The sequence below is a fragment of the Scyliorhinus torazame genome, chromosome 9, assembly GCF_047496885.1.
Source record: "Scyliorhinus torazame isolate Kashiwa2021f chromosome 9, sScyTor2.1, whole genome shotgun sequence".
NCBI lineage: Eukaryota > Metazoa > Chordata > Chondrichthyes > Carcharhiniformes > Scyliorhinidae > Scyliorhinus > Scyliorhinus torazame.
The window spans coordinates 169,640,994-169,656,976 of NC_092715.1; the positions used below are offsets into that span (position 1 = coordinate 169,640,994).

At 51.8% G+C, this 15,983-nt stretch overlaps 1 protein-coding gene across 1 annotated transcript in view; it reads right to left on the reverse strand.

The window, feature by feature from the left end:
* The window catches only part of shc3 (SHC (Src homology 2 domain containing) transforming protein 3), a 442,272-nt gene that overhangs the window by 21,208 nt on the left and 405,081 nt on the right, over nucleotides 1–15,983 (reverse strand). Inside the window, exon 10 of the mRNA XM_072516775.1 lies at nucleotides 7,033–7,233. Coding sequence (XP_072372876.1) covers nucleotides 7,033–7,233 — 201 coding nt within the window. The remainder of the gene's footprint in view (nucleotides 1–7,032; nucleotides 7,234–15,983) is intronic.

Below are 15,983 nucleotides of genomic sequence, written 5' to 3' on the forward strand. Positions count from 1 at the left end.
GCACTAATACAGGAGGTCTGATGTCGCAGTAGAGGAGTCAGGGTCCCTTTTGCCCTTGAAGACATCTTCCTGTTATACTCCATTTGCCAGATCTTTGCCCACTCACTTAACCTATCTATATGTCTTTGTAGCCTCCTTATTGTCTTCACAACTTACTTTCCTACCTTTCTTTGTGTCATCAGCAAATTCGGCAGCCATTCCTCCAATCCCTTCATCTAAGTCATTTATATAAATTGTAAACATTGAGGTCCCAGCACCGATCTTTGCGGCACACCACGCGTTCCATTTTGACAACCTGAAAAGTACCATTTATGCCTACTCTCTACTTCCTGTTAGCCAGCTAATCTTTTATCCATGCCAATATGTTACCCCTGTCCCCCCCCCCATAACATGAGGTCTTATTTTCCCCAATAATGTTTGATGTGCCACCTTATCAAATGCCTTCTGGAAATCTAAGTGCAGTACATCCACCAATTCCCCTTATCCACAGCACATGTTACTTCCACAAAGTACTCTAATAAGTTGGTTAAATATGAGTTCCGACGAGAGGAGCTCCCCACTGTACAAAACAGGGCTGTGTGCAGCCTTAGCCATGTGTTTCCTGTTCAGGCCCCTTATACAAGGCAAGTCGTGTTGAATAGCCATGTGCATCTCGGCATTGTGAGCGCTGGGAAAGCTGCGGATAATCAGGCTCGCTGTGGGACTTTGTTCACTTCTGGGTAAATTGCACCAAATGAGTGTCATTTTGGGAGGGAAAATTGGTGCAAATTGCACCAGCTGTTCTGGCACTCCGATCTCAAAGTGACAGTGCAGGTCCCCCCACCCAAAACATGGCAGGTATCTGGGCTTCAGTGCCTCCCACTTCACCACCACCCTCGCTGGCATCAACTTTCTCACCAGCCCCACCGTCCAAGGACCACTGTTATCAGGGTATCGAAGCTCTTCCAAATGGACTCCCATCAGGCCCGCCCCCTTCTCACCAGCAAAGAGCACCTCAGCCGACATCTGTACCCACCCCCCATTTCCAGTATCAATGGCCCCCCTACATGCCTCACTCCATGCTCGGCCTTCAATCCCCCACCTTTCATGTCCACCCCCTTCATGTGCACCTTCTTCATATTCCCCTTTCATGCCCCACCCTTTTCAGCCCCCACCCATTGGCAGTACCAATCTTGCACCCTGGCAGTGCCAATCTGGCACCTGTCAATGCTAACCTGGTGCCTTGATTGGGCCAATTTCATATAATTTACATAGAATTTACAGTGCAGAAGGAGAATTTACAGTGCAGAAGGAGGCCATTCGGCCCATGGAGTCTGCACCGGCCCTTGGAAAGAACACCCTACTCAAGCCCACCCTATCCCTCCACCCTATCCCCGTAACCCACTAACCCCACTTAGCTTTTTGGACACTAAGGGCAATTTACCATGGCCAATCCACCTAACCCGCACATCTTTGGACTGTGGGAGGAAACCGGAGCACCCGGAGGAAACCCACGCAGACACGGGGAGAACGTGCAGACTCCGCACAGACAGTGACCCAAGCCGGGAATCGAACCTGGGACCCTGGAGCTGTGAAGCAACTGTGCTAATCACTATGCTACCATGCTGCCCGGATTTGGTGCCTGGAATGCCAATATGGCAGGAGATTGTATTGGAGCTAGTTTAGACATGTCAGGGGGGGTTATAGGCAGGACTGATGCCAGGGGGCCAGTGTTAACTTACCCTTACGGCCTGGTGGAGGTCGTTGGTTTTCTTCCTCCTGGTCACGCTGCCCGAACTGATGGTTGCAACCACTGTCTCCCAGATGGCATTGGCCACTCTGTTACTGGTCCTCCAGCTCGCTCGCCTCGCCTCCACAGCATCCAGCAGCCTGGCCAGGTCGACATCTCCGAAATGTGGAGCAGGTCTACATGGTGCCATGGTCATGTGCTGCCTGGGAGCGAGCTCAGAGGGAGCATTTAGAGCATCTCCCATTGTTAGCGGGTGTGGCCGGGTGTGGTTCCAGTGAATCAGCTGGTGGGGCAGCCAGTACCACCGTGAAATGCTAAGTGCTGTAAAATATGGGCGTGGTCCTGCCAGTTCGGCTGCTGGGAAGGAAACAGGAAGCCGCGCCCGATACAACACTCCCCGTTAGAACATTCCCTGTTAAAGCGCGCCCTATATGGCATAAAGTAAAGTGTGACAATCTGCTGATGTGCAAATAAGTGAATCTGATCATAAACTCTGTTCTGTATATTCATGTGTTATGAAATAAAGCAGCTTACTAGTTCCCAACTGGCCTGGCCTCACCAATGATCTATCAGTTTGCCTTGGCAGGGATTGAAGAAACAACATTCCTGGCAAATAAAATAGGGAAAATATTATTAATCCCCTGTAGGCTATGTGTTATCATAGAATTTTACAGTGCAGAAGGAGGCCATTCGGCCCATCGAGTCTGCACCGGCCCTTGGAAAGAGCACCCTACCCAAGGTCAACACCTCCACCCTATCCCCATGACCCAGTAACCCCACACAACACGAAGGGCAATTTTGGACACTAAGGGCAATTTATCAAGGCCAATCAACCTAATCTGCACATCTTTGGACTGTGGGAGGAAACCAGAGCACCCGGAGGAAACCCACGCACACACGGGGAGGATGTGCAGACACCGCACAGACAGTGACCCAAGCCGGAATCGAACCTGAGACCCTGGAGCTGTGAAGCAATTGTGCTATCCACAATGCTACCGTGCCGCCTATTATTTGGCGTGGCACAGCACAGGCACACCTGTACAATTTGAGGGCCATGGGGCAAGAATGGAGGAGTGGGACTAATTGAATTGCACTTTCAGAGAGCTGGCACAAGGATGGTGGCACAATGGGTTGAATAGCCTTCTTTGTGCTCTATGATTCTGTCTCCTAAATGCAAAATGCTCAGGCTACTGAATTAAATAGTATTTAGCACACTATGAGACTATCTAAAGCAATACTTTCAGCTTGTAATATTGATGATCATTAATCTAGAGCTGCCTTTTAACTCGACAGTTGGCTTGTCAATCCTTGCAGCTTCTTTCTAAAGGACGCATGGACTTGCCAAATGGATATCATTTGTCCAAGTTGCTTTGTCACACCTTTGAACAAAAGTTCAAGCAACATTCATCAAAGAACCCCCGATCTTTTTTCGTAAGCAGGTGAATCAATAATAATAATAAGTGCATCTAAACAGGGAGAGGTGCATCTAGAAAGTAGATGGGGAGAAACTATTCAGACTTGTGAAAGGATCAAGAATGATAGGATAAAGATTTATGGTAATTGGAAAAAGCGGTATGAGTAAAGCCATATGTGAAGTGAGTGGTTAAGGTCTGGGATGCACTGCCTAAGAGGCAGGTACATGTCATGATATGCAAACATGCAGCTAATGAACACAAAGAATCGGACACGACCAATGAGCAGTCAGGATACTCAGGGGTGGTATCTCACTATAAAAGGGATGAAGCACTCACACCCCGCCTCTTTCCACAGACCAACATCTACAGAGTGAGACAGGGTGTATCCTCAGCATCACACCCCAGCACGTGGCTTAGAGCAAGGCTGGTTCAGTTAGACTGGGTTACTACATTTAGATTAGCAGAAAGTCGAACTCATTGAGAACTGTGCTAATAGTTCAATAAAACACATTGATCTCACTTCAAACTCTGGAGCATCTTTTACTCAGAACTGCATCAAGTGGCAGCTTGTGTTATTCCAAATTACATAACACAACATGATACCAGGCGTCTGTTCAATCTAGTTAGTTCAACTCAGCAAGATCCGTGATGACCAGTGAATGTATACCGGCACAATGGAAAAGATTCCGGCTCCTCACCAGCTCAGAATCTCCGGCAATCTCAGTGCCAACTGGCGGACATTCAAGCAGAAATTTCAGCTTTACGTCGAAGCATCAGACCTCAATGGTGTGTCTGATGCATGGAAGATAGCTCTTTTCCTCACCACAGCGGGTGATCACGCCTTGGAAATATTCAACTACTTTCACTTCGCCGAAGACCAGGACATGACAAAGTTTCAGACCATCCTGGAAAGGTTTGACGGCCACTGTAGGGTGGACACCAACAAAATCATCTAGCACATCGAATCGCAGGTGCAGCTGTGTGCTAGCACTCTCCCGGCGACAGATGAGAAGGTAGTTCTCATCCGTGATGAGACAGCCAAAGACCCCCTCCTGCAGTGCGTCACCCACAACCTCACCGATGGCTGGCAGAATGGGCAGTGCCCACAATTTTACAATGTGAAGGATGACCTGACGGTGATTGATGGTATTCTCCTCAAGCTGGACAGGATTGCCATTCCGCTCAGTCTCCAGAGCTTGGTGCTGCACCAGATTCATGAGGGACACCTGGGCGTCGAGAAGTGCAGACGCAGAGCCCAGCAAGCTGTCTACTGGCCCGGCATCAGCCAGGACATCATGAACATGGTCCTGAACTGTGCTACCTGTCTGCGGTTCCAACCAGCGCAGAGCAAGGAGACGCTCCATCAGCATGACATAGTGACCTCTCCGTGGTCCAAGGTTGGCATCGACCTCTTTCATGCGAATGGTTGCATCTACGTATTGATCATCGACTATTTCTCGAATTACCCTGAGGTGCTGAAGCTCCCGGACCTCACCTCTCGGACCGTCATCAAAGCCTGTAAGGAGACGTTCTCGAGGCATGGCATCCCAATCACCGTCATGAACGACAATGGCCCGTGCTTACCAGTCAAGAATGGTCCACATTTGCCAGGTTATACAATTTCCAGCATGTCACCTCCAGTCCGCACTATCCGCAGTCCAATGGAAAAGTCGAGAAAGGGGTGCACATTGTGAAACAGCTCATCTGCAAGGCCGCGGACTATGCTTCCGACACACATCTTGCACTGCTCGCGTACAGGGCGACTCCATTGTCCACTGGAATGTCGCCGGCTCAACTCCTGATGAACAGGGACCTGCGGACGACGCTTCCAGCCATACACCTGCCCAACCTGGATCACCTCCCGGTGCTGCAGAAGATGCAGCAGCTTAGAGACCGTCAAAAGCAGGGCTATGATGCCCATGCCACCGATCTGGCTGTGCTATCCCCGGCAGACACTGTCAGGATCAAGATACCGGATGGTGGGTGGTCTGCCATGGCTGTCGTTGTTCGACAGGCCGCGCCCCGCTCTTATGTTGTACATATGGCTGATGGCTTCATCGTGTGAAGGAATCGAAGGGCACTGTGCAACGTTGCCTGCCCGCAACCACTTTCTCCTCCATTTCCATATGTTCAATTGCCACCTCCTGATACCTCGCACCATGAGGCCACCAGTCAGGCTTCCATCCCGCCTGTCAAGGCACCGTCGTCCCCTCCGCCAGCTCTCCGGCGGTCGACCAGGATCAGATGCAAGTCTCAGAGACTGGACTTGTGAACGTTTGTTTTGTTTGCTCTGTTCTGTTGTCCTCTGTCAGTCACGTTAGACAGACTCATTCACATGTAAATACATTCACATCCGCCAACAAAACATTTTTAAAAAGGGGAGATGTCATGATATGCAAACATGCAGCTAATGAACACATAGAATAGGACACGACCAATGAGCAGTCAGGACACTCAGGGGTGGTATCTCACTATAAAAGGGATGAGGCACTCACACCCCGCCTCTTTCCACAGACCAACATCTACAGAGTGAGACAGGGTGTATCCTCAGCATCACACCCCAGCACGTGGCTTAGAGAAAGGCTGGTTCAATTAGACTGAGTTACTACATTTAGATTAGCAGAGAGTCGAACTCATTGAGAACTGCGCTAATAGTTCAATAAAACACATTGAACTCACTTCAAAGTCTGGAGCATCTTTTACTCAAAACTGCATCAAATGGCAGCTTGTGTTATTCCAAATTACATAACACAACAGTGCAGGCAGATTCAATTGAAGCATTCAAAATGGAATTAGGCAGTTATCTGGAAAGGAAGAACGTGCAGGGTTACAGGATGAAGACGGGGCACTGGCACTAGGTGAATTGCTCCTTTGAAGAGCCAGTGTGGAAATGACAGGCCAAATGGCCTCCTTATGCTCTGTAACAATTCTATAATCTATCTTCGGTGATCTGTGAAGTACTTTTTTTTGCTGATGTAATAATTGTTAATAACTCCCTTGCCCAGAAAGTGTATAATTACAAATGTGGATTCTAATTCCTTCAGGTTGTTAATTGTTTGAAGAAATTTGAAAAATGTTAAATCTTACAATTTATTTTTCTTACCTACTCACTCTTCCAACTTCTCCCATCAGGCAGGAGATACAGAAGTCTGAGAACACGCACGAACAGACTCAAAAACAGCTTCTTCCCCACTGTTACCAGACTCCTAAACGGCCCTCTAATGGACTGACCTCATTAACACTACACCCTGTATGCTTCATCCGATGCCAGTGTTATCTAGTTACATTGTGTACCTTGTGTTGCCCTATTATGTATTTTCTTTTATTTCCTTTTCTCTTCATGCACTTAATGATCTGTTGAGCTGCTCGCAGAAAAACACTTTTCACTGTACCTTGGTACACATGACAATAAACAAATCCAATCCAACCCAATCCAATCAATCGTTGTTTCCTCTCTTCATTTCTCTTGATTGTCCATGGAAATCACACATTCTTATCCACCTTTCTTCTAGCTCCTTTTTCTGTTTATTTCACAAACGTCTACCCAATTGTAAGGTTATACAGTATTTGTCTCATTGTTCAGCCAAGGTCCCCGCTGATCTCACTGTGTCATTATTGGATCACACAACAATTTGCAGGCAAAAGATGTTGAAATTAAAACATAGTAGAACAAGGCTAACTAACAGGGCACACAATGAGATGTTCCCTGCAGTAAAACTGTAGCCACAATTTACATTGAAGGAATGATAATAACATTTCATAAAAGGTTTATTGAGTGGTAATCCATAGTTGACTAACCCAAATCAACGACACACGTGTCAGACTGAATACCAATGGTTCAGGCACAGGTGGAATTTGGAGAGAAAAGAGAAAAATATCTGTACTTACTCATATCAAAGACATCTGTTTTGGGGCTGTTTTCATTATTGTTTGCTGATTCACTGCCCCCTGAGCTGGTGCTGGGCTCCACTTGCAATGTTGCTAAAGCTTGGAGATCGAGATGTTGAGTATTGACATATGTTGGAGCTTCTCCTCCTTTGGATAATGAAGGTCTCACCTCTGACTGGACATATAAATCACTGGAGGAGCCTGCAGATTTCAAATAAGAAATGTAAGGAAGGCCCATTGTAAACATAAGGGTAGAAATTCCATGATCTGGAGAATTTAGATTAATTCTGGAGAAGAAGCTGGATCCAATGGATTTCTAGTCCATATAACCTCTATTAAGGAAATGGACATTTCTTGGGGTGATCCTCATAACATTACAGAGAAACTTTCATGGTGTCTGGGCACTCTCGGGGCTACGTTATGAATTTCACCCAAGTTCGCCCCTTATTGACCAATATCTGCAAAGAGCAAATGTAGGTTCCATTGTGGGTTTACTGAGGAAAGAAAATAAAGGTTATTGATCTCAGAGGAATCAAGAAATCTGTAATAATGTTGTCCCTCTTTTTCCTCCAGGGAAATGCTAAAAATTATGCTGACTATTTTCTTCAGCCCAATTCAGGCCTCAGGTGTCCCATCTCAAAATGGCATCTTGATGTTTCACCTCCCACCTCATCAGTGCCTCTGCTGGGCTGCCATAGATGCAGATTTCCACTCTGAGGATTTTAAAGACTCTGGAGACTGGAACAGGATCAGCAGTAGAGCAAAGTGATGGACTGATGTCCTGTACCACTGTACTTCCTCTGCCCCACACACTGCCATTTTGAGGTTGACACTCCAGCCGACACTCTTTCTTAACCTCCAATAGTTAACATGTTCACTGGCACAAAGGACATTCAACCTACTTAAAGTGATCATTAACCATTTGCAGTTTAGTTGCTGAATTATTTCTGCTGCTTGTGGTTACAATTCTTTGCATTTTGGGTACTACCTGTTGAGTGCACAGGGAGTGGTCTGGCTAGTGTTGAAGCATATTTTGGTAACTTAAAGCTTGTGCACACACCAGTTTATTGCAGACATGGCTGGTCTAGTAGGCCTTCCCCTTAGGATTGAGCATGATTGGAAGAATGAGCAGAAACCATGAAGAGCAGGATAAGCTGATGGAAGAGGGAGCAGGAGAAGGAGAAGGTTTCTCAGCAGCAGTTCATATCTGCTCAATGTTCAGGGAGAAGTTCTCCTACCTGAAACGTCAGTGACAATCAGTGTTTGAAATGGTATTTGAGCACTTCACTAAGGAGGTCGTCATTTAAACTTACCAACTGCTGCAGCCACAACTCTAATCTCCAAATATGCCAAGAACTGCAGTGCAAATGGCTCTGAAGGTGAGCCTGGCTATAAACTCCTACACATCTAGTTTCTTCCAGGCTGTTGCTGGAGATATTATAGTATCTCATAGTTTGCAGTGCACTGCTGTACAAGTCACTGATGCTCTTTATTCAAAGAGATATAACTTCACCTCATTCCCTCCTGGCCTAGAGAAACAAATGGAGTCAGCACGATGATTTGCAAAGATTGTAGACTTCCCCGTGGTCCGGGGTGCCAATGGTAGCACAAACATTGCTTTGTATGCACTTCATGTAAACTCCGTGTCTGAACAAAAGGTTTTCCACTCCTTCAACATGCAACTGTGTGTGATCATAGACAATGAATTATGCAGATCAATGCCCAGTACCCCGGCAGCACTCACAATGCAATTCATTCTGTGACAGTCCTCTGTGTCAGCTGTTTTCAACCTCCATGGCAAACCAAAATGTAACTATTGGGCAACAAGGCCTATCCACTGAAGGATGGTCATGATTCCAGTTCGTAACCTACGCATATGTGAACAGCAACGGCGGCCATACCATCACAAGAAATTTGATAGAGTAGACCATTGTGCAGTAAAGAAATGATTCCATTGCCTGGCTCACTCTGGAGAAGCCTGCAATACTTGGCTGAATGAGTATTGTGATTTGTCTGATCGAGTGCATGCTGCACAAGCAGCTGCTACTACCACCTATCAGGCAAGAAGCTGAGGAACAGGAGAATGAGGAGGAAGTGGCAGAGAGAGAGGTTGAGGAAGAAGGTGGTGAAAGAGCAGGTGGTAGAATTGGATGAAGGGGAAAGAAAGCTGCAACTTGGACAGCACTTTCTATCCAGTCTGTACATGAACAAAAAGATTCAACAACAATACCAGTAGCCCCACTACAATTCTCCATTCACCAAGAGTCCCACACTCCTTACCTCCCTCCCCTCTGTTACAATCCCTGGCCAGATCCCAACAATGGCTAGGATACTGAATCAAAACCCCAATATTTTAGTTTATTTTGTAAGACTGTTGGAAAGAATACTTCACTCCAGGAGTGACTGTACCAAGAAATAGTAGTTTAAAACAAAACTTTATTGTTAACACATTATAAACTCTTTGACATCATACCTGAAAATAGCTTACAATTCCCCCATGAACAATACTACTAAATACAGAAAATATAATACCCTCAATTATCTCTATTCCCAATTAAACAACACGAAAGGAAAAACATACAGATGCCAATCCATCCTACATCCCAATGGCACAGAGTAATACTTGCTTTCCAGAATAGATTTAGCTCCTGTTAGAACCCCTGCAAACTCTGGCTGGATATCTTCAAAAAGCTGTTTCAACTTGTTTGTTTCAGCTTCCCACTTGTCCTCAGCCAAGTCTGCACTGCTTTAAATACTATTGATCTTTTATAACTATCCGACTGTGAGAGCAAAATACTTGTGGACTCAGTGTTAGGCATATCAGAACTAAACTCCAAAGCTTTCTCAAAATGTCTGAATACCTGGGGCGGGATTCCGATAACGAGGCAGAGTGTCCGCGCCGCCGTGAACGCCGTTGCGTTTTACGACGGCGCAAAACGGCCGCGGGCACGATCGATTCATGCCCCGAAAAGGGGCCAGCAGCGGGGCCGCAAGAAACGCGGTGAACGTGGCGCCAGAGTGGCGGCGTCATCGCCCGACGCCTGACTGATGCCGTGCCGCGTCATTTAAAGTGCGCGATCCGCATACAGGACCCTCACCCCACCCCTTCTTCACCCCCCACCACGTTCCGCGCCCCCCCCGCCTACACAGTGGGGGGTGGGGGGGTGGGGACACCACATTGTACCTGACCCACATGGGCAACACCCCCCCCCGAGAGCTGCCATGGCGTGGTGCCCAGGGTCCCCCACCCAGTCATAATGTTGACAACATCTGCATGTCTTGATGCTGACCGTCTAACTCTGATGCTTTTTCACCCCCCACCACCACCACCCCCCGCACCCCCCCCCCCACCCCCACCCCCACCCCCCCACCCCCGCAGGACAAGACTACTCACAACCTTCGTGAGCATTCAAGAACCGGAGGGGGATCACCTGTGCTGCACCCCCTCACCGTCCATGAGCAGGGGGCTCTGGACTTCGTTTGGGGAGCCGCCACCCGGGAGGTTGCGCCATGCCAGGTCGGTGGCGCAGGACCAAGTGAGACTCCCCTGCCTGGCTACACCCCCTCAGCCCGACCCCCCCCCCCACACTGCACACCATACCACTGCCCCCATGCCCCACCTTCAACCCACCCCGTGACACATACCCCCCATCCCCTAACCCCCGCCTGATACTCCACCCCCTCACATTGCCCCCTCCACCCCCTCCACTCCACCCCCTCACAATTTTCCCTCCCCCCTTGACACTCCACCCCCTCACAATGCTCCCTCCACCCCCTCACACCCGACGCCGAGTGTCTAATGATACATGCCTCATTGTCCTCCCCACGGCCAGGAGCCGATCGTCCAGGGATGTTGCGGAGAAGCCCCCGCCGTCCAGCTGCAAGTACATCTGCCCCCAAGGACGCACGGCAGAGGGGGGAAGGAAGACTGACAGGAGGGCCTTTCTCTGAGGCCGTGGCACTGGAGGGGGATGCACAGAGGACGGACAGACACGACAGGGACGAACACAGGACGGACAGGGAGGACACTGATGACCGTGAGTCGGACAAGGAGAGGGCTGTGAGCCAGGAGAGTGATGGAGAGGGGACGAGGACTCTGGACAGCGACGCGCAGTGGACGGCCAGACAGTCGCCGAACACACTGGACACGGCACCTAACGTGAGCCGCGGACTAGTTGCGTCGGTCCAAGGATCGACCCAGGAGACCCCGGACCTGGGGACAGATGAGGAGCTTGAGTTTGCGGCACTGCTGTCACCCACAACACCCACCATCGCAGATACACTCACCTCGGTTGGGCACATAAGTGATGAGGCTTCGGGGTCACTGACTGGTGCGCACTACACAGCCGAACCGGTACAGCAGGTGGAGGTAGGAGCAGCCAAGGGGCTGGACAGTCGGAGGGCAGCCCAGGCCCAGCATCAGATGCCGTCCAGACAGTTCCCGGGTTCCTGGACTTACTAGACCCACCCACAGACCCGATGCATTTGGAAACCCAGGGAGTGGACAACGGGATGACGGCCGTCTTCCAGCAACTGCAGACGTGGTTGGAGGAGTCCATCCGCGTCCAGGAGCAGGGAGTGGTGCCGGTCATGGCTGCCATCCAGGCCGGCACCGCACGGGTGGCATCCGTGGTGGAGGCAATGGGGGCAACGGTTTCGGACATGGGTCAGGTTCTGCAAGGCGTTGGGCTTGATATGCACACGTCATCCGTGGCTCAGGACAAGGCTGCCATCTCACAGGCAGCCATGCGCCAGAGCCACATGGACATTGCCGCTGCGCTCCGGGATCTGGCCCAGTCTCAGCAGGCCATGGCCCTGTCCCAGCAGGCCATCGCTGAGAACATCGGCGGCCTTGCCCACGTGCTAGATGGCGTCGCAGAATCCCAGCGGGAGTTTACGCAGTCCCTGACAGGGATTGCGCACTCCCTGAGCTCCATCGCTGGGAATGTCCAGACACTGGTCGATTCCACAGCGGGCCTCCAGGACTGGCAGCGCCACCGGGCTCCCCGAGGGAGGAGGAGGTTCTGGTGCCAGTCCTGATTACTCCAGCAAGGGAGGTCCCGGAACATTCGGACTCCCCTCGTTCCGTCCCTGGTGCATCTGGTGGGCAGCGGGCAAAGCAGGGTGGCACCATGTCATCCAGCACGCCCCCCGAGCAGCCTGGCCCATCCAAGCCGGGTCGCCCCAGGAAACGCGCGCCAAAGTGAACCAACGTCACAGGGCAGGAGTCTCAGCAGTCCGCCTCCACTCCTGCTGTACCGTCTGGGGAAACACCAAGACATAGTAGTAGGGCCCGTAAGGCCAAGAAGTTAAACACGTAATAAATTGGCACAGGTGCAGGGCACAGCTTAGGTGTAGGGGCTAGGGCACTTGTATGTGAATGTCACGATTAAATTCACTGTTATACCAAACCTAGATGCCTCTGTGCTATGTCCAGTGCCTGAGCGGTAGTGAGGGGGACTGAGTGACGCTGGGGGTCAAAGTTCTGTACAACGGTGAGGCTTGGTGTGTGTTTCTTGCCCCCTCAACAACCCGTCGCCCTCAGCACACCAACGCCAGCTGCCCCACATGGCCATGTGGTGGGTTGTCTGTGACGCATACAGGGACCACCGAGGTGGAGGGTTTAGCTATGGCCATGAGTCAGACATTGTCTAGCGATCCGGATCTCACAGCTCATCGCAGAGCGGGTTGTCATTCAACATGGCACTGATCACACCCGCTGACACAAGCAACTGTGTTAAAACATTAACGATGTACCGCAGGTGTAAGGTGGTGTGAAAGTGGTGGTGTGGGCGGAAGGGTTGTGCAATGGTGCGGGAAGTGGGGGGTGCTGGGTGGTGCGGTTGTGCGCGATCCGTGGTGCAAGTGCCTAGCTCAGCGATGCCCTCCCCCTAGTTAGTGAAACATGCGGCGATCAACGCCTCGCGTGCTCGCTCTCCTAGCCGATGTAATCGTGCAGCCTCCCGAACATATCCCGCCCCCAGGTCGTGTCTGTGCCCCCCCCCCCCCATCCTCCTCCTCTTCCTCATGTGCAGAGGCGTCGCCCTCATGGGGCTCACCCTGTGCATCCTCCTCCAGGACATCGCCCCTCTGTTGGGCAATGTTGTGCAGCACGGAGGCATTGTGGATAGCACAATTGCTTCACAGCTCCAGGGTCCGAGGTTCGATTCCGGCTTGGGTCACTGTCTATGCGGAGTCTGCACATCCTCTCCGTGTCTGCGTGGTTTCCTCCGGGTGCTCCGGTTTCCTCCCACAGTCCAAAGATGTGCAGGTTAGGTGGATTGGCCATTCTAAATTGCCCTTAGTGTCCAAAATTGCCCTTAGTGTTGGGTGGGGTTACTGGGTTATGGGGATAGGGAGAAGGTGTTGACCTTGGGTAGGGTGCTCTTTCCACGAGCCGGTGCAGACTCGATGGGCCGAATGGCCTCCTTCTGCACTGTAAATTCTATGATAAACACACAGCAGACCACAACTATGCGCCTGACCCTGTCGGGGTGGTACTGCAGGGCCCCTCCAGAGCGGTCCAGGCACTGGAATCTCATCTTCAGGAGGCCAAAGCACCTCTCCACAACACCCCGGGTCGTTGCATGGGCCTCATTGTAGCGGGTCTCCACGTTGGTCTGTGGCCTCAGTCTAGGCGTCATCAGCCACGACCGCAACGGGTAACCCCTGTTGCCTAGCAACCAGCCCCTCAGCCGGGGTGGGGGGGGTGTCCCTCGAAAATAGCGGGGATGAAAGAATGAGCCAGTATGAAAGCATCATGCACGCTGCCAGGGTACTGGGTACACACGTGCATTATCTTCATGCGATGGTCACAGACCACCTGAATGTTCGAGTAGTTCCCCTTCCTGTTCAGGAAAACGTCCCTGTTATCCGAGGGTGGACGCATGGCGACTTGCACCGCATCAATCACCCCCTGGACCATCGGCATCCTGGCCATGGAGGCGAATCCCGCTGCCCGGTCAGCCTGGTGTGCGCGGTCCTCCGGAAAATTTATGTATCTGTCGGCGATGTCATACAGGGCGTCGGTGACGGCCCGGATGCACCGGTGCACCGATGCCTGCGAGATTCCAGACAGGTCCTCGCTCGGTGCCTGGAAGGACCCTGTGGCGAAGAAATTGAGGGCAACCGTGACCTGGACGGTAACTGGGATAGCATGTCCTCCCCCCGTTCCACGTGGTGCTTGGTGCGCCATGAGGTGGCATATATGTGCCTCGGTCTCCCGACTCAATCGGAGTCTCCTCCTGTATGCCGTATCGAAACTCCTGGAACGACATGTGGTCCCGGTACACTTGAGGCCGCAGGGAGCGCCTCTGGCGCCTTGGCACCACCACCTGCTCCTGCTCCTCCCCCTGCGCCCCATCAGAGTCCGAATTCTCGTCCTCCGCATGCCCGACGATGTAGTGGTCATTGTCACCCTCCGCCCCCTCATGTACCTGTCAGGCGGGAGGGCCTGCAGCATGAGCAGCTCGCACTGGGCCCTCTGCAGCCTGTCCCTCAGCTGCAGCCGCCGCTCCAGCAGCTGCTCTGAGCCACCTGAGTCGGCGGTGCCGAATGGCTACCTGCAGGGCAGCCGCTCCCGCCACGGAGCTGGCTGGTGCGCAAACATGACGGACTACACGAAGGGGGGGGGTTGGGAAGGAGGGACAAAAACATGTTTAACAATGGCGCTTTGACACCTCGACAGCCAGGGCCCATGGGATACATGGGTGCCCCGGCGGCCTTCTACCGCTGCAGACACACGTGCAACTTTCGCCCTGCCCACAGTATCCGTCCACCGCCCACGTAACCCCGTCCCTCCTCATTGCGGCGCCACTTGCCTTGGCCCATCAGCATGACCTGCACTTGGAAGCGTGTCTTCGCCACCATCCTGCCATGGCAGGCTGGCTGGCATGTCGCTCCCGCGGGTAACCTTGCCCGCGGGTAACCTTCCCCCCCCCCCCCAACAGCACGGCGGCATCAGTTGTCCCACACCCTCCTCATTCCTCCACCCCCTGCTCTTTCCTCTACCCCCTGCTCCTTCCTCCAACCCTCCTCCTTCCTTCCTCCACCCCATCCTCCTTTCCCCACCCCCTTCTCTGTTCCCTCCTCCTTCCTCCAGCCCCGGCTCCTTCACCCCCCCCCCCCACCCCCCCCCAAGCATGGTGGCATCCTTCTCCTAACCCCCCCCCGCCCCGGGCATTGCGGCATCCTTCTCCGAGAACCCTCCCACCGCCCCCCAGCACCGGCCGTGGATGCCACCTCCTGCTGCCTATGGTGAGGCCGGCCACTCACCTCCTTCCTCCACATCGTCAGCCAGCACAACTGGCTGACAAATTTATTTATCAGGGGTAAACGGCGACGGCGTGACCTGGGTTCACGCCGTCGGGAGTTCAGCCCATCCGGGCTGCTGAATAGCGGGGGCCCGGAGAATCGCTGTACTTAGTAGCTCGGCCGATTCTCCGGCAGGCGTGGCGCCGACCTCGATGAAGCCATTCTTGCCGTTTGGGAGAATGGCGGAACGGCGTCGGACCGGCGCCGCGGGAAAAAATGGCGCGAACGGCGATTCTCCCATACGGCGCGGCATGGGAGAATCCCGCCCCGTAGCTCCACCCAGCAATGACATCATCATCCAAGCTGAAACAAGTTAACTCCCCAGGCTGAAAACCACTCCCCAGGGACTCCCCCTAGTCAATCAACGGTGTATCAGCCCAGGCTTTTCCGATGGTCAATTTAACCTCTGACTCTTAAAAGCTTTCTGGTCTTACAAAACAAGATTATTTTAAAAACGTAACTACTGCAGTCAAATACAATCTACCCCAGGCTTTTAACCCTTGAATTGCCAAATGCTTATAATTCTAATATATCTAAAATTCTGCATTCGTCACACCATCATACTGTTAACCACTTTCAGTGCCGTGACATCCTGGCAGACCCTCTGGACACTAGTGTGGGGAGCATGATGACAACAA